The 19,798-nt window shown below is 38.5% G+C and overlaps 1 protein-coding gene across 3 annotated transcripts in view; it reads right to left on the bottom strand.

The window, feature by feature from the left end:
- PDE4D (phosphodiesterase 4D) overlaps positions 1-19,798 on the bottom strand; it is a 340,514-nt gene that overhangs the window by 104,087 nt on the left and 216,629 nt on the right. For all 3 annotated transcript variants that reach the window (XM_018070368.1, XM_018070370.2, XM_018070369.2), the window contains one exon: positions 12,784-12,975. In XM_018070368.1, the coding sequence (XP_017925857.1) occupies positions 12,784-12,975 (192 nt within the window). The remainder of the gene's footprint in view (positions 1-12,783; positions 12,976-19,798) is intronic.

Genomic DNA, 19,798 nt, shown 5'->3' with positions numbered 1-19,798 from the left:
TTTTCAAATGCTCCTTGTGTCAAAAGCAACAATTCCAGAAATTATCATTATTTTGGTGAAAGCACGATACTGGAATTACAGGTATCCACAGCTGTCACCAAATAGTTTAGCACACACCAGACCCACTTGAATTGAAAAGCGACTGTATAATGTGGTGAGTAATTTTTAATCCACACTGGGTCAGAAAATCTGGACAAAGTGAGTATTCAAAAATGGAGTAGACATGTCTAAAGAAGCTGTTATTTCTGTACAGAAGAGCAAGGACGTATGACTCAAAATGCCACTGATCCACAGAGTACTGCAGTGCAGTAAACACTACAATGTATGAGTATCCTCATACAGATGATACGAAGGTGATAGGGGATTCTTTCTGGATTCTGGGCCCAACAGTGCCACACAGTAGCAGCAAGAGGGAGAGTAAATCCTGCAATATGCCACAAGCTTCTAAATATAAAGAGAGATGTTAGCCTTTAAGGTTAGGAGAAATTGTTCATATCAGTGTTGGACTCTGTTAACTAGAATGCCTGGCACAGTTGTTCACATCTTCATTTTTCAAAGGAAAGACAGGTTTGAAAGCAGAATAATGTTCACATAGCCCCAAAAGTTAAAATGATTAATTCCCCACTACCAAAGAACACTGATAAAGCACACAACAGTCCACATAAGATGAATCACTGTTACATAAAACACAGGACAAATTTCCATTAACAGACCAAAGATTGTATACCACATTGCATGTTATTTGCCACAGTGAAGTAATGAATCCTAGCCTCCTGCAAATTTTCTGTCTTTTGCTTCCTAACATTTCCTATATGACTATAATTGATCTCATAAAACCTATGCTATTCCCTACCCCGGAGAACAGATGAAAATGCTATACTAAGTTAGAAGTTGGTTGAATATGTCCAGCTGACTGTTGACAAATAAAAAGTCCAAAAATTCTGCTTCTATCCGAATTACAGAACAGTAATTAACTTTGCCCTCACTAATAAGGAACTTAGAGATGCATGCATGGACAGAGAGAGAAGCAGGCAGGAAGATTAACACGAGGGTAGAAAGGGTGACTGCATAATCTTTATTTTGTAATTAATCTGGGATAATTTAATGTAAGATCTAATAAGAGGAGTAACTAGAGAGATATTCTGCAGACCTGTCAGGATATAGTTAAGAAAGAGAGGGTGTTTTTTTAATGTGGTCAGAAAAAACTCAAGATAGCCATTAAGAAGAAGTGAATCCTAGACACTACAGACCACTAGGAGTGTGAGTCTGCACTTGCCAGTGTGGAGCTTCATTCTGGAAGGTCCTCAAGGTTTGCCTTTGCAAAGGCTATTAGTAAACACAGATTAAGACTTTCTGCATACACATAAAGAATATCAGCTGAGTGATCTTGAGGACATATATTGAAGAGATTATTGGGAGATATAAACAGGGTAAATAAGAGTTCTATACTATTTAAATAGTGGGGGGGAAATGCACCAGTTTGACACATACATTTCTCATGGACAAGATAAAGTTACAATAAATTCCTGTTTAATCTTGATAGAATTTTTATAGCATAAATTGTAAACTAGTAGAAAGAATCTTGATGCTTTGTACCAATTTAAAGTATGATCTTACTGGTTTGCCACAGTCCTCCATTTGAATAAAAAACTTATCTCCCCAGGATAAAGAATGGCTGAGGATGCCAGTCAGGCTTTAAATCCAGCTGGCAGACTGTGTTGGATCCTCTGGCTACAGACTTGGGACATAGCCCATGAGAGAATAAAGCTGCCTACAGAGTTTTGAAAAGCCCAAGGGGACAGCGGCTGTCTGGAATCCTTGAACTATGCTCAGCAGCAAGAACTGTGAGAGCAAGAACTTTCGTCACAATGTCACAAGAATTTACTCCATTTTTACAGAATTGTATTTGGGCATTTTTAACTTATTTTTTTAATATAAGAACATAGAAAACAGAAAAGTATGGGAAAATCCATACAATGTACTAAATAAGAAAAAGGATGAACATGAAAGTAGTCTTCTGTTTGAACCAGAAAATATATTACAGTCTCATTTTTCAGTCTAAACATCTAAATTTGAATTAACATGACATCTACTCATCCCTGTATACAAGACTGATTCAGACTTACTGTCCAATGGCATGCTATAAATGCATCTTACATGAGACATTTGTGTTTTGTTCACATATATTCTGGAACACAAATATACCATGAGGAAAACCACAAATGAAGGACAGAGAGTAATGCGACAGTATACCCTAACTGCTAGGATATTTTTATAAATGAAGCCAAATACACACACACAAAACATATGAACTAGGTATGCTGAAATATTCACACTGATTAGATTCAGATTTTAGCATCAATGAAAACTGATTCTAGATTGCACCCTGACAGAGCAGTGGGGAAACATCATGTAATGGTACTAGTCATCAGAAGCTGCATTTAAGGACAGTGAGTGGGAGGGGTGGCTGGCTGCTCCATGCAGCTTGAACTTTGTTATCATCTGCATTTGGAGAATCCAGATGGGCTGGTTTTGTGGAATCAGAAATCACAGTGTTTCAAGTCAGCTTATTCTACAGGAATAACACTTAAGTCATGTCATCTCTATCTTGAAAGACTTTGAAAACAATTTTCTAGCTCTAATATGACCAATATCCCATCCTATCCAAGACTGGATGGGATAAGTGGCAGCTCTGAATATTGTGCCTACATTATGATGTGTGGCAGAAACTGGGTTACAGCTTTTCCCAGAAAGCCAGTGGCTTGTTAGTGAATTGCATTTCTTTGAAAGGTTAAGCTCTATTTGGGGGATGATCAGGCTTTTAAGGCAGGGACTAGAGACTACAACTGTAGGAAGGTTGGGATTTATGGATGAGAGAGCAAGCAATGAAAATTGTTGTTGGAACCATGAGCTAAAGGGGAGTGGGTTGTTTTTCCCAAACCATTTCTTTATTTCTGGGAACAAGTCTCTTAAAGGATTGTTACAAAGAGCTGCTTGAAACCACTTGTTCTCTCTCACAGTATACAGAAATTACACCCTGAATGAAGCAGACTCTCATCAACTACCATATGAGTGTTCCGGAACACCACAATTTTCTATAACACTTACAGTTATGTCCTCCTGACACTTCTGTATAATTCAACAGCACAGCTTGCCCTAATTAGTGAAAAGTATTGCTATAATATTGGGAGTTCAAAATACTAAATTTAATTGAGCTTAACCAGATGCAAGAGGATTGACTCAGAAAAGCCACAGTCCCTGAAAAGACCATTATGCAAGTCAAAACAAAGCTGGTTACAGTAGTTCTCCTTTGACTAACTACTTAATAAAGTGAAACTTAGAAAGACACACCAAAGAGAAAAAACATTTCTCCAGTATAAATCTCACTAGCAAAAACTTCAGATGTATTTCCAAAGACCCTGATTAACTTCATGGGGAGCACAAATCAAGTTACTCCACCATGACATGTTGATGAAGAAAATAATACTTGGCTGGCTTATGATCAGAGATCCAAAAGACAACTCAAAACAAACGTGGGTTGTTACATATGCCTAATACCAACCAAGATATGCTATGTACTAATATACCTGCAGCTTTCTAGATACAATTATATTTTATAAAAGAAAGTACTTCAATGTTTCATGTCACCTTTTTAGTGAAGAAGCCTTTGAATACTTGGAAACTGGTCTCCTGAAGTCATCAGTGTTAGGTTACCCAAACTGCAATCTTCAAGTTGAACTGCATTAGCACCCAAGGTGAGAAGATCTCTCAAGACTTGGAAAGAAAAAATTACAGACTAAAGAACTGGAAAGGAACAGTGCTACCAATTCTAAATCAGTATTTTGAGATTTCATCCAGGGACTACCAGGAAGTAGTATATAGTTACCTGTGGACCTTATTGTGTAGCCACAGCATCCTTTCACATTGCCTTTTAAGTAGCCTAGAAAAGAGATTTTGCTGGCTGACAAGGGCAACTAAGTAAGTTTCTGTGACCCATCAAATCCATAAGCTTCATTCAGGATTGCTGGATAAGCTGGAATCACAATTAGCTGACTAACTCAAAGAATGGGAACTATTACTATTTTTTCCCATTCTGTATAATAAGCTGTAGGAACAATGCTAGGCTTCTTCCATCTCCCATGAAACTCCTAGTACCTTTGGAAGAGTTTGAGGACCACCAGAACCTCTTATGTCAGACCCAGCTGCTTTGCTTAGGAAGCTTAAACCTTTTCCAAAGAGACTGCACTCACACATCCAACTTGTGTAGTCTGCCTGAGGCAATCACGTCGACAGTGATACAGTGGGCCCTCACAGAAGGGTACCAGCATGATGTGCAAGATATGGAAACACAGACAGCTCAAGAAATCATCTGTATCTTATTGGTTCAGCCACCCACCAAGCTTCAATGCTTTAATGCTATCATAATATAGCAGGCTATTTAGATTATAGGAGAACAGTGGACAACTCTGAGCAACTGTTCTCGATTAAGTCTGACAGAATTATGCAATCCTGAAGAGAAACAGAGCATGGGTTTGCCAGAGTGTCTCACTGGTGTAAGTGGTTTTCCCATTAAAATCAGAAGGTAGTCTGCCTGGGGGTCACTGGAGCCATGGTAAAGGAAAAGAAGCTACCAGTGTGGGGCTTTGGTTTGTGTGTTGAAGGAGTGGCTGGATTAAGCCAGAGGATGTAGGACTTTGAATCAGAAAAATGCTGAACTCAATCAGAATTCAGGCCAATTCAGCACTGCCGTTGTTGGACTGTTCATACAACCAAAATCATCATTTATCTATAAGCAAGACTGGAAAAAACCTAGAAATGTTGTGATGTAGCTGAAATACCAGCTAAGAATTGGTTTTGATACCATGTTTTTAATAACATGCCACCTTTGACTGAAGAACAGGCATCAGTGACTAAAGGGTAGGTTTGTTTTCTGCTCGGATTAGAGAAAATTAGTGACTGAAAGCAATCAAGTTATTGCCACTTGATGAGTGGCACTTAATCAGTTTTGATTACATTAACTGACACACATAAACTCTTAGTTTATTGCAAATAAAAGTAAAATGTGTTACCCTGGACTGCTTTTAAGCATCAGGCATTTGGTTGCTTGCTTGCCCCTGCCCTACAAGCCCAGGTGTTTAAAACTGAACACTTTCCATGTGAACCTCCCACTGATAAGGCTGAAAGATTTCCTCATTAAAACAAATGAGAGCAGAGCTGCTGAGAACAGCACCTATGCAATGCAACTTCCCAGCCTGAGCAAGCTTGCTATCAGCCAGCCACAGAAAGATAGTCTTAACTTCCAAGATTTAGAAAGAAATGGTCTCCTACCTAAATTCAAAGGTCCCTAAATGGATATATACAAGAAGAAACAAGAAGACTTCAAAAAAAACCAAGGCAAAACCACAAGAATTTCAGACTGTCCATTTTCAGGGAATGAACTCTATAGCTAACACACCATTAGTGCCATTGAAAGAATACAGAGTACTGTTTGTGCCCTGAGGGGTGAAATGCCAACTGTTGTTCTGGGTTGTGAAGTAAATTTGACCTGTGTATGAGCAATCACTGAGCTTGAAAAACAGTCTAAGAGAGATCGCCACATACTATGTTTTTAATAACAGGCCACTTTTGACTGAAGAGATTTAGGAACTCAGTCTGCTTTGTTTAGCACAGGAGCAGTAACTTGTCCTTTTCATTCAAACATCTATCATTTCCAGAATGGGGGGTGTGGGGATGAACCTAACAGCTTAAAAGTGTTTAAGGGGTAAGTGATAACTTAACAACTGAGAGTTATGTTTATAGGGTTATGATTATAAGGCTTTAGCACTCAGACATAAATCCAATAATGATGCTGTATTGTCTGAATGTAAATAAACTGAATTCGAATTTTATCAACAAAATTCTCTCCTGAATTAAAAAGCAGATGAAAAGAAGCCTTCTTGATGCAAAAATACTCTTTTTGTTTTACAACATAACTGATTTTCTGATCAACAAATGAAGTTAACACAAATTTGTTATTTAATTTTAAGAAAGCTGGGTTCTAAATTGAGTTCCTTGTTTTGGATTCCATTTGTAAAATGTGCCAAACAACTGGAAAGGACACAGTCATTTTTTTTTCCATATTGTTTTCGTTTGTAGCTCAAAAAAGGATTGTAAATGACTTATAAATTACTTAGGTTAATTTAGGCTGCAATCTGGAACTTAATTTAAGGATCTTAAAAACAAAAAAGCAAAACCCAATGAAGCAAAATATTGCCTGTTTTTCTTAAGTCATGTAAGCACATTTCTTTCCTTGAACAAATAAGTCTCTCAAGCAATTTAATGTATTTTTTCATTAATTTTTTTTCTAAACTGAACCACGTGGAAAATGCATTAAGATATTTTTAAAGCAGGGCTGGACTTTGAAGTTTAACTGGCTCTTTTCAGCCAATAATATCCATGATATAGTAATATGAGAGATTCCTAGAAATAGAATATGATACCTCATAAGGAATTTCAGCAGCAATTTATCTGGAAAGAAAGACAATTATTTCTAATTTGCTAAACTGAGGTGCAATTACTCTGCTCAGTAACTGCATGTCTCGTCTGTCGTCCCAGAGTCTTCGTAAGTACCTTTCAGGAAAAAGATGGGTTTTTTCCTCTGTAACTTCAGATTCATACAACATTTTATTAATAAAACCAGACCTTCTTGGCTCAGAAACAGAATAATAAGCTGTATCACTTGTACTTTGCCTTCCTATTCTGCATGAGAAAATATATCCTCTGTAACTGTCATTATAAGGAAAAGGCCCTGGAGTAAATTACATCCTCTTGATATTTCTTTTATCACAGACAGCAGCAGAGGGATGCTGCTATCTACAGAAATTACTGAGGCAAAATAGCATTAGTTTATCCAGTTCAGGTAATGGGTGTGCTGGTGGCCATTCGGCAGATCATCTGACCAATGACCCTGCAGTGTTCCTTGGCTGAGTTCTGTGCCTTTAAAAGACAGAAGCAAGTGTTAATAGAAATTAGCAAACTCTGTGTAATAATATTAATTAGAGCTTATCTAATTATAAGCTTTTATTATCTTATTATAAGCTGATCAAGAAAACAGTGATGAGCTGCTCTAAGATGAGCCACCTCCCATAGCATATTCCTGAAAAAGCTGGCGGCTTGGACAGGTTGTCTTAGTTTAACAAGGCTACAATTCAGAAATTAAGAAAATTCAGGTGGAAATGCGGAAAAGAACAGCTTTTTATTAACAAAATCTGAATAAACAACAAATGGTGCAATCAAAAACTGTCAGAAGAAACAAAAACAAAGTCCCAATCCCCCAGGTGGGGGGGGGGGGGAAGAAAACCCGCAGCAACCGGGCGGGAGGGGACAGAAGGGAGGGGGAAATGCAGGACTGTCCCGGCAGTTCAACAGCAGCTCGCAGCCACGAGCGCCCGCAGCAGCCAGCGGCCAGCGGCTTCACAGCCGGCAATGAAGGAGTCCTTCTTCCCACAGGCAGTCCTGAAAGCAGAATACCGAAAGCTCTGAGATGGGTCGGTCTCTCTCTCTCAGTCGTCCTCCTCGAAGTGTCCCGTGGGGAAAAAAAAACAAACAACTTCCCCTGAGGAAAAGAAAAGGAGGTGGCCGAAACCGGAGCTTCCCGCTCCGTCCGGTCCGCGGACCAAACCCAAAAACCCCCGAACCAAAGACTTCCCAGCCGTCCCCGCGGAAACTGCGTTCCCGGGAGAGCTCGCCCTCTCCCCGCTCCTGCGCTGCCCGGTGTGTGCGGCTTTGCTCCGTTCCCACCCGCCCATTCCGGAAAAAAACGATTGGGGGTGGTGAGGTTTAGACATAGGGAAAAAATTCCAACATCTCTTTTCAAAGCTATGACACAGGTGCACTCTCTGCCCGAGGGTGGTGGTGGTGAACGGTGCTGCATCCAGTTGGCAGCCGGTCACTAGTGGTGTCCCCCAGGGATCAGTGCTGGGCCTAGTTCTGTTTAGTATCTTTATCCATGATTTAGATGGGGAGATTGAGTGTACCATTAGCAAATTTGCAGATGACACCAAGCTGGGGGGGAGTGTTGATCTGCTGGAAGGCAGGAGGGCTCTGCAGAGGGACCTGGACAAGCTGGAGAGATGCTCTGATTCCAACAGGATAAGGTTCAACAAGGCCAAGTGCCACTTTGGCCACAAAAACCCCAAGCAGCGCTACAGGCTGGGGAACAGAGTGTCTGGAGAGCAGCCAGGCAGAGAGGGAGCTGAGAGTTTGGATTGACAGGAAGCTGAACATGAGCCAGCAGTGTGCCCAGGTGGCCAAGAAGGCCAATGGATCCTGGTCTGGATCAGGAACAGTGTGGCCAGCAGGACCAGGGAAGTGATTCTTCCCCTGTACTCAGCACTGGTGAGGCCACATCTTGAGTACTGTGTCCAGTTCTGGGCCCCTCAGCTCAGGAAGGATATTGAGGTGCTGGAGCAGGTCCTGAGAAGAGCAACAAGGCTGGTGAAGGGGCTGGAGCACAAGTCCCATGAGGAGAGGCTGAAGGAGCTGGGGTTGTTCAGCCTGGAGAAGAGGAGGCTCAGGGGAGACCTCATCACTCTCTACAAGGACCTGAAAGGAGGTTGTAGCCAGATGGGGGTTGATCTCTTCTCCCAGTCAACCAGCAGTAGGACAAGAGGGCACAATCTTAAGCTCTGCCAGGGGAAGTTTAGGTTGGAAGAAATTTTTTACCGAGAGAGTAATCAGGCATTGGAATGGGCTGCCCAGGGAGGTGGTGGATTCACTGTCTCTGGAGGTTTTTAAGATGAGACTGGATGTGGCACTTAGTGCCATGGTCTACTAACCACAGCGGTAGTGGATAAGGGTTGGACTTGATGATCTCAAAGGTCTTTTCCTTCCAACCTGGTTGATTCTATTCTATTCTATGATTCTGTGATTTAAAGAAGGAGTAAAACTCCCCATACCAGTTCCTTTTTTAGTGAGTGAGGTTCCGTTGTCCAAGTTCTGAGAGGACCAGAATGTTGCATCTGAGCTATGTTCTATGATCTTGTGGAAATGGGAGAAGGATAGACTTAAGGGAGGTACACTCAGAAGATCTATTGGAGCTCAGGCAGACTTGTCTACTGAGAATGTTTTGGTGCTCTGATCTAGTCTGCTACCCCCTATTATGCTTCTTCAGGATCATGGGGGAATAATATTTTTTCTCCCTTTAGAGTGGCAGTAAAACATGGGCTATGATGCAGCCACTGGACTGGTTGTTGGCTTTTTTCCTAGGAATCCCTTTTTTAACCTGGCTAGGGACCTGGGTTTTGCTAAAATGAAAATTCTCTACTAATTTGATTTCTTGCTCCATTAACTAGGGCGATGATCCCTTAGCAAGAAGGGAATAAAAAGTATTACCACTTCTGCTTCTGCCTGCCTTTGCAAGTTCTGGGCAGCCACAGCAGTTCAAACAGGTCAGTATTAAGTAATCAGGCCACCTGGGCAAGACATATGCGAAGCACTCTGCTTTACTGATGTCTTCAAATATAAACCTGGCAATTCTTCCACAACAACACTGATCATTTTGCTCATCTTTCAGCTAGGTTCTCTTTTTCCTCTATGTTGCAACACTACTGCTGGGGACTTGTTTGTTTGTTTTCCATCCTCTATTCCCCCCCCCCCCCCCATCTCCCATCACAGATCCTGTCCTATAATTTCTCATATTGGCTTAGTACCCCTCACTGCTTTGCTCAGTTACTTTTTCTCTTGCACATCCTCATCTCTTTGCTGAAAATCCCACAGCAGGGTTTCACAACACATCAGTGCTCTTCTGCCTTGGACCTTGCATCTTCCTGTCTAGACTACCTGCATCTCCAGTTCACAGCCTTGAACAGCTTTTTCTAATCTCCTCATGTCATCTCCATGTCCTGCTTTTATTCTTCTCAAGAACCACGCTATTTCTTCCAAGGGATAATTGAAAGAATATGTTACTGACTCCCACTCCATTTTCTTTTCTTTTCCTTTCTTACATACAACGGTCTTTTCTGCCTCTCTTAACTGCACCCACATTTGTCCCACTAACCTCTCATCAGAGCAGCCTTGCACTTGTCCTTTTATTCTTTTCCATAGCTAATCCAGCTCCTCACTTCAAAATGTACTTTAGTCTCTCTGATTTTAAGAAACTTTCCCTCTTTCTTCTGTGACCTTGTTTCTGTTACTTTCCACCTCCACTTCCTGAATGAAATTCTCTTTGCTTGCTCTGTGAGGTAATAATGACTTGCATTGTACTTTCTTCTGGGGATACTATCTGATTGTATTAGTCACCTTGTGCTTTGACTTTAAGTTGTTTGTAGTAGAGCCCATCTTTTCATTTTTGGGTTTGCAAACAACTGAGCACAACGTGTTCTCTTCCTCGGCTGGAGCTGTGCACATAATAAATAATGACAGAAGGATGAATTCAGCACTTTAGCACTGCCATCCACTGTCTGTCTTATCATGACTTTCCATACTTGACTAAAATCTTGAAGTTTTGTTTTTGTTGCTACTGACTTAAATGTATTACTGTAAGCACAGTATTTGAGAGTAATAGAAATGCCCAAATTCTTTATGTTCTATTACTTTCAAATACAAGATGCATGTCTTTTGAAATATTCAGGTTGGTAGCTCAAGTATTGAAGAACTAGGGGATCTAGATTAAACTGTTAAGTACAATTAATCCACTTGAATTACTTGAATGTGTATATTTTGTAATATATTTTTCTCATGCTTAAGAAACATGCAATATTTAAGCATGCATACAGACACAAAAGGGAGTAACCTGAAAGTTGTATGATACTTCCCTTGACTACTCTTCCATCCTCCACCTCATTTAGCAATGTCCTGAGCCAGAGCTGTTTCTCTATTTTAATGATCTTCACTGGGTTTCCCTTTCATGACCACATCCAGTTTCTTGTTGAATCCATATATAAAGACCTCTGTGATTTTTATTTCCTTCCCTCTCTATTTCATCTTTTTAAACTTTCCCCTCTTTCATTCCTTGGTTTTCTTTCACTTCATTTCTCTGATACAACCAAGCTTATTACAATTAGGCTTACTAATATATGATTAATATTCCATACTTAAAACAACTTGCCTTTTACATTTTGTGATGTGGTCCCATACTTAAACAGTTGCAGGAATATTTACACTCTTTATACAACAGCTCATCTGTGACAGGAGACTGTGAAAATCTATCAAGATGTGAGGTTCAATAGATTTTATATCTAAATGTGTTTGAAGAAAGTTTTGAACGGGAGAATAGACAGGAAAAAAAGGAAAAAATGTGCTTGGTGTTTCAGTAATTCAATTGTTTATCCAATTTACTGCCATGTGCTGAAATATTACCCAAAATTCTAGGAAATGAAGTGGATCATGAGTTCAAGGATGGAGTACTAATTGAATTCTTCATTGAAATGACTCATCTAAGCAATGCAGTGACCTGGACTGCCCTCCTGAATGTAAAACTCTTTATAAATGTATCCTGGCACAGGTGCCACACTAAAAGCTTGACTCTTCTCCATCTAAAACAAAGGTTATCTGTTAGAGGAGCATTTGCTGGAAGGGGGGCATTATTTCCAAGAAAAAAGCATTTTTCCTTATAACAAAGCAAGATGACTTGGTCTTGTTCTTACCCATTTTGTCTAAACCACAATTGGTCACACTGGGCACAAATCTTACTGAGTAAGCTACAGGGCTTAACTGAGACATGTACCTTACATTAACCCTCTATAAAGGCAGGATTTTTTCTTACCTTAATACTATACAGAGAAAAAGAGCTATAATTGAATGAACTAACAACAGTTCTAAAAATGCTGAAAATAGGAGCATTCATTTATATTGACTGCAAGTTAAATAACAGATGTGTTTTGAAATCCTTTTCCTTTTTTATGCCTACTCCTATTTTTTTAAAGAGGATATTGATTAGGTTTTGCTTCACTAAAACCAGCATTTATATTAATGTTGGATTTTTAATGCTTTAGACTTATTCATTCACTAAGGGATTCACTCACTTACAAGCCTGGTCCTTTATTTCAGTAATATATACTTGAACCATAAACACCTACTTGGCATGAAATTTGAGCAGATAAGGCAAAGAAGTGTACAAAAAAAAAGAGTTATTAATTTCTCCTACTTAGAAGTGACTAGAAGATAGGGCATTTGAATGTTTTTACTGTCTTACGAATAAGCAGAGATTTGCAGCCGACTTCCACTACACATGCACTCTGGGGTTTACACACACTTGAAAAGTATGACTCACTAGCAGAAAATACACACATCACAGAAGAACAGCGAGAGAGAGCAGAATAACTTTCTGAAGGTCTTCTGTTAAAATTTTGCCTTTTAGTTAAAAGGGTATTTGAAATAATTTTTGTCCCTCTTGAAGTTTTTTTCTGCCAGGTAGTGAATCGCTAGTGCAAATAAATGGAATCTATTTCTTAAGAATATGAAGAAGGAAGATTGAGATTGTATTGTTTGTCTTGAAAATATCTTAATATCCAGAAAATAGGAGTTTTCCGTAGTGTTTTAGTACACCAGTATTGACTGTCAGCATTATTCTGTCAAAGATAATAGAGTGCATACACATGTCAAGTACACTCTCATGATATCCTTACCTCCAGAAAGCTGCAGAAAAAGTATAACCTTCACTAAAGAAATAAGCAAACAATTTTCCATTACTTCAGTATCATAAGTGATTACTGTCTCTGATTTAAAAAAAAAAATTCTTGTGCCTGGAAAAATCTTAAGACAGTGGACAAATTACAGACTAGACGTATTTTATAATGTACTTACATATCACTGGCAATGGAAGAGTTCCTGGACATGGACTTTGGAGACAAGTCATAGTCACTGTCTGACCGGTAAAGGAAAGACTCCCTACGTTGACTGTGGACAAAATTTGCCTGAAGAATTAGCCCTGATCCAGGGCTTGTCATGGGATCCAAGGGACTTCGTCCTGATGATGTACCATTGTCTACATCGAAACTGCAAAAAGAAGAGAAAAATATTTATGCCACTGACTTAAGAATGTTGAAATTAATAAACACTCTTCTGACAAAATTAGCATAGCTAATTGCTTCTTGATAGCAATGGGGAAATAAAGACCTGGTGATGTCCGCTGCTGAGCGAAAACACAAGGCACACAAGAGAAATACTTTAAAATTACTGATAAACAAAACAAACGAGTCTGAAGGAAAAGATATTTGGTAGAGGAAAAACCCCACTATTAGGATAGAGGAAGCTTTATGCTCCTCTGCATGGAGAGTATCCATGAGGTCTATACCGGAGGAAACATGATGTTTCATTGTTCTTTTCTTCAGGCCCTATCTCTCCTGAGCTGGACCCTCATTATCCTGTCTCCTATTGTTAAGGCAGTTGAGGGCTCTTTTGTTATCAAGTAATCAATCACAATATTTTATTGCTACAAAAATATTTCAAGAATGTATTTCTTCTTATCCCAATAAACAAAGTGCAGGGGTAGCTTTAAGGCATATGTGTGTGCTTGGACACATCTGACTGCATTAGATTTGCTATTTTGCAACCAGATTGAAGCAATGAGTTCTTTGTTCACCACCAAGCTGCACAACTTCTGTAGCCATTTGTGTCTTTGAATGACAGTTTAGATCCAGCACTTCTGCTTGTTGTATTTGGTATGAAGAATGGCTTATCTTTCCTAGGGAACACAATTGTCCCAAGAGGCTGAAGGGCGAGGGGAGGGAAAGAGAGTATACTGTTTCACATAGACTGTGATATTTCCACAAAGGGTTTTCAGAATCAGTGGAAAGACCTTGAACAGGAGTCTGCAAACAATTAGACACTTGCACAGGGTGGGTGATGCTGAGAGTATGTGCTTATGGCAACCTATGTTGCTTGGCAGCCCAACAGCTGCATTTGGTACTATATGGAGTCTTTTTGGAGCATGTGGATTCATTTTTAGACTTAATGTGTTGTGGTACATAATCTCAGAGGTTACAAATGTGTGGATTAACAAGACTAGGTCTTTAGGCTCATTTGCCATATTATTGGGAACTTAAATAGTACTGCTAAAGTATTTAAGAGAATGAGGGATGAACAAAGGATCTTTCACATGATTTTTTAAACATGGATAAGTGTTAGCACCATAATATGTATTTGTATTGAGCCCCTATAAAGTACTCAATTTGAAACTCATTTGAAGAACACCCACTGGTATTCAGTTACATCTAATGACAGTCGAAGAGAAAAGATGCAGAACAGGTCAGTTGTCGATTAGACTTCAGCCTAGCACTGGTGTCACAGAAGGTACATGCTGCTCTCTACACTAGCTTGTTTTATGTGCCATTGACTTGAGGTTTCAGTGAGGTTGCCACTTGAGTGCTTTACTGAAATGACAGCATTCCTGTGGCCTGCTTCAGCTTTGTTAAATGAACTGATCAAAGAAACATATATTGCCTATTTTGACAGAGATGCTCATTGCCTGGCAATGTTTCTCTTTTTTTAAAAAATACAGAAAGTAGTATTAAAAATGTCAAGAAATTTTAGTAATTTAATTATCTTTTCTCTGTAGTTTGCAGAACAATTCACTGCTGTACATCAGAACACATACACTTCTTCCAAAATTTAATTTGATTATGTAACTTTTTCTGTGTACTCAAATGTGCTATACTTTATCAATCTCAAACTAAAATTAAACCATGAGACATCAAATGAGAGTTCTGTCACTATCCTGCTAGATGATCTTGAACAGTGCAAAGCTCCTCTTTGCCATTCATTTTCCCTATTTGTTGCATCTTTGTGATCACTGCGAGATCTGCTCACAAAAAATATCTAAAAATGTATTGGAAAGGTCAAGATAGTATGACTCCTACTGTAAAATGTCATTTGCAGCTTGTACTGCCATAAGTTCATAACCCTATTACCCTTGTTACTAGCATGACTACTTTTACTCTCAATCAATATTTTTTGAGTTTGAATTCCTAAATATTCCAGGAGCACAAAATAATCATAATACTAATGAAGGATTTGGCTCATTATACCCAAATTTCCTAACATTTCTATCTCATTGCCTAATTTTTTTTTCCTTTAAGCAGTTGCAACAAAACATAGATTCCTAAACAATACAGTTTTCTATTTTTGTTGCTCTATTGAGGGCAGGAGGGCAAATCATTCCTGCAATTTGAGGTAAAACAGAAGACGACTGTTTACTCCTGTGCTCAATAAGACTAATTTCTGCAATGGCAACATAATTTCAAATATACATATATATATATAAGCTTGTCTGAGAACTTTAAAGCAAAAGTTAAAAGTTAGATAGAAATAAATGAATATAAATGTAGATGTCTCACAGCAGAAAAACTTTGAATAAAGAGTGACTACTAAATTGACTTTTCTAACAGTGGCCTTAAATATTCAACTGATTCAAAAGCATTTAAGTGGATTAGAGGAATATATGGTTCTCTTTTCAGATTTATTTTCTTCACCCACCTTTTGTGGATATGATACGAGTATTATATTACCAGTCATTTCTTCCAGTCAGAAACTAAGGCAAACTTCTACGAATTATTTCACTGTTAGATTATAAAATAGTGAATTTTTAGAATTTAGAAGTCTGTTAACTAGAACTGCAGTTTCACCAGCTGGAAGAGGCCCTGTAGTTTGCACCACCAGATAACCACAAAGACATTGCTGTTGCGACAGAAATTTTGTTCTGTTGCACTGCGTTGTGTCCACTAGATGGCTGTCAAAAGTAAGGAACAGGATCCAAATACATCAGCTGGATTTGCTTCGGGTTGTTCAAAGAAAATGTCTTTTATGAAAATATGTATCGAGAAAAAAGTTCAGTTCTATGGTCAAAGGGGAATGTGAATGTAACACTGGTTTTTCAGAAACATGTTTATATTAAAAAGTTTCTAAAATGCTAAAGCAGTTAAGTGTCTTGTTTGGGTCTTTCTGGGACGTTTACCAACACTTGCAGATACAAAAGCCTGTAGAACTCTAAATCAAAACAAGTGTTACTACACTGAAAATCAGATAAATTGTTTACTTGTCTGAATCACATGTCTTATTTGTAAGAAACTGTGCTGCTGATTACACTGCACCAAATAATAGAGAATCAGAATGGGGAATTGAAGACTTTCACACCATTTCTTTGCTCTTTCTTGCAGCATACACTGAAAAAATTGAAAGTTTAACATACAAAATAGGATAGATCCTTTAATTTGCCTGGGCAGTAATTGCAAAAAGTCAGCTGTGGTTGCTTCATACTTATCTTTCCACTCCTGTTAAGTTTTAAGCCACAGCAAGAATATGCTGTGAATTAGAAAGAACAGAGAAACTGAACAACGTCTTCACTGAAGTTGTTAGTAAGGAGCACAGGAATCGTTTTGCTTTCATCTCACAAGCAGAAAGTGGCCATTTGAAGACAGAATTTTCCATTGCTCTGCAGCCAGCTTCAGACACTTCGCACAATGCATGCAAACTGAAGCTGACTTTAGTGACAGGAGCATTTGGCACATCACATCACAGAATTTTATATGTTCAAAGAGCTTTGCTGCAACTCTGGAGATGCCAGAGGTATGAAAAGCCAATGGTAATTCAACAACTTTTGTGTCTGCACTTTGACAAAATATTTTACGGCTTTAAGTGGATACTGTTTATCTTTAGAGCCTGCCTTGTTCAGTGTTCGATGATGACAAAGATGACATGAGATTAAATTCAGACTTTTTTTTCCGTGTTTGCATGTCTTGCCCACCATCTGTCATCCGGCTCTGTACTGAGATGGGGACAAAGGTGGTTAGCTATCTTGAGTGACTTCATGGCTGACCTTTCCTGTGCCCCTAATAGGACGAGAAGTAATTACATCATAAGCAAACTTTAGGAAGATTATTAGTGATTTGTTTTAGACAATAGTAGGACTCTGTGGCAAGCACAGGAAATGTTCTCAATCCTGGATCTCAGCAGCACTGCTTCATTGCTAATGACAGCACAGCTTCTTTGCACATTAAAAGAAATCCTCTGTGCACTTCCTTTTGAGTGCTTAAAAAATGCTTTCCTACTCTGCAAGATTGCTAAAAGAAAAAATGGGGAGGCCTGTGTATAAAATAGGAATAATGACATCATAAAACACAAGACTTTGTAATTAAGACTGCAGAGAAAATTTTCATATTGGTCTTCCTTATTACTGAGACTTATCCTGAGACATTTTTTTTGGTTTTTTTTTCCTTTTGATTTGTGTAGGTTTTATTTTTAGAGAAGTAAGCAATAGCAGAAGAGAGAAGGAAATAAATTTCACCCTAAAATTAAGAATTTACTAGACTTTTTAAGAATACAAATTGCACTCCTGATATTCCCCCTTAAGGGTCTCCCCACCTTCATCTTATCTTGAAAGCTGAAGGGAGGGAGAGCCAAATTAATTGACCCTCTGAGGACATCTTATCTTTTAAGGCCATATTTAAATAGAGGAACAAGCAAGTTTTAGAGGAGCAAATTTTGTCTCCCATCAAAGGAGTCCATTGTCCTACTGTCAAGCAATCTCTCCAGCCACCTGTGCTGTGACCTACATATACATCTCAATGTCCTTAATTCCAAGAAGTCCATCCTGTTTTTCACCTGGTAACATAACCCCCACGTCACACTGAATGGCAGATTTTGGCACAACACCTGTAATTCACACAAATTATCACAGACCTGCCCTGAAGCAACTGCGTTTAGGCAGGATCTCATTTAGAGTTAAAACAAGGTAATAACTGTATATGGTTCTGAGGAAAAGGTAAGTTATTCATCGCTTGTGCCCCAGGACAGGAACCTACCACTAGGGGAAGCCACCTGTAGCAGCTGGAGAAAGGGAAGGATGATTGGATGATGCCTTCAAAAGCAGAATCTGAATTTATTACTTGGATTGCTTGGAATTAAAAAAAGCAGCTGGTGGCACACTGTGGATGTGGAGGATTGTAGAAAGGCCTCTGCGTGCCTGTCTCTAAGATCATTTGGTAGGTCTTTATGACTTCCCTTAACTTTTTTATTGCTTATTATTAAACCAAGCATTAAACTGAGCCAACAGCTGACTTAGGTGTCCCATTTTTTTGCCAGGTCTAGCTATTTCCAGATGAAAGGTGAAAATTTAAAATTTTCTTTATCAGAAAGAAACAGATTGTCACTTATCACCCCTGCCATAGGTTCCCAGTAGATTTTAGATGGTGAATAGGTTAACCTTCAACAGCAGAAAAAAAATAAGTAAAAATAAATCAGTGGATTTATATAATTGAATAGCAGGCCTAAAATTTATTTTTTGCATTAGTTCTATGCTTGGGACCTTTCATAATGTTTCCTTTCTGACAGTGTCTACCTAGTGATACAGAAGAGACCATATCTGCTTTTCTCCTTCCTCTCTGTCTTTTGCCCCATGACTAGTAAAACCTAAAAACCTCAGTAAAATAAGGGGAGAAAAAGAGAAATATTTATACTGATATTTTAGAAGGAATATAATTATGTTTGAAGACAAAAATAGTTTATATGTGAGCTGATTTTTTTTATTTTCTTTGTAGCATAGTTAACAAAAATTTTACCTTCCATTACTTAAAAATATTTCCAGTCATTTGCAATCAAATGATATTAAAAGGAACATATGATCTAAATCTGAATTTTCATGTACCACTGTGGAATTCAAGCCAGCTATCTGCTTGTGGCTTTGAGTTTCCAGTCAAGCGATTCAAAAAGCAAGCCCTATGATTAACTCCATATTTAGAAGTGGTGTGGATAGATTTTCCATATCAAAATTCCAAGCAAAAGAATAAAATGTGACATTTCATGTAATTTTTTTTAGCAGCAGAACTCAGCTTTTGCTCTTGCAAAACTATTTTTGGAAACATTTGGGTGTAGAAGGCTGAATATAAATTAAGTAGAATATTACAAGGCTCAATATTAAAAGCCCAGATAACAAACAATTGGAAGATGTGTAGGACAAAAAAATACAATGAAACAGACAGGTTTGTAAAAATTAGTCTACTCAAACATGTTAAGAAATGTACTTTACCTATCTATTTATCCTCTGTCTCATGATTTGCTAGTAAGCATCTCAGGAAACACAGCCAATCTCCCAAAACAAGACTGATTCATGTTCTGTTATGAAGTTTCCAAGCAAGGAGTCTCCTGTGATGACTATTCCATTTCTTTGGTACTTTTGCTTTGAACAGTCTCCTTGTACTAAAATGAAGATGTACTTTCGATAATGTCACCTAATTATTCTTAATTATACCTCAGCAGTGTATCCATTCACCATGAAAGCCTTTCTTAGGCACCTATTAAATCAAATTGCCTGTTGTGCTCAGCCATACTGGGATCCCCTTTGTGACTCCTTTTATTTTTTCCTCAGAGAGGATATCATCCCTGACCTGGCAATTAGTATTCTCTAAACTTGGCTATTGTAAGTGAACATCTCCCTACTAATGTGATGTTCAGATAAAATGTCAGATTACAGGTCCTATCCCATGGATTTGATGTTTTGATGTTTCTTTGAAGCTGAAATAGTTGTCTTATTGCTGTATAATAAAAATTCAAACAAAAAACCACAAGAGAAATTAAATGCAAAATAATTTCCAAGAAATGTGGTAATTTGTTTTCATGCTTATACTAGATTTAAGTCACTTTGTATGGTTCTTCTGATCTAATAACCCCAGTGGGACTAGTATCCCTATTTTTAGACAACAAAAAGCCATTGAGACATTAATTGTTTTCTCCAATGCTTCTGGTAAAATCTCTGGCAGCTTGAGGTCTGAATGAGAAAATCTGCAGAAAATATTTTCTGCAGATTTCCTCATTCCTCGGTGTGCTG

Source organism: Manacus vitellinus, unplaced genomic scaffold (genome assembly GCF_001715985.3).
Source record: "Manacus vitellinus isolate BGI_N305 unplaced genomic scaffold, ASM171598v3 scaffold_18_pilon, whole genome shotgun sequence".
Taxonomy (NCBI): Eukaryota; Metazoa; Chordata; class Aves; order Passeriformes; family Pipridae; genus Manacus; species Manacus vitellinus.
This window is presented reverse-complemented; position numbering and strand designations above follow the sequence as displayed.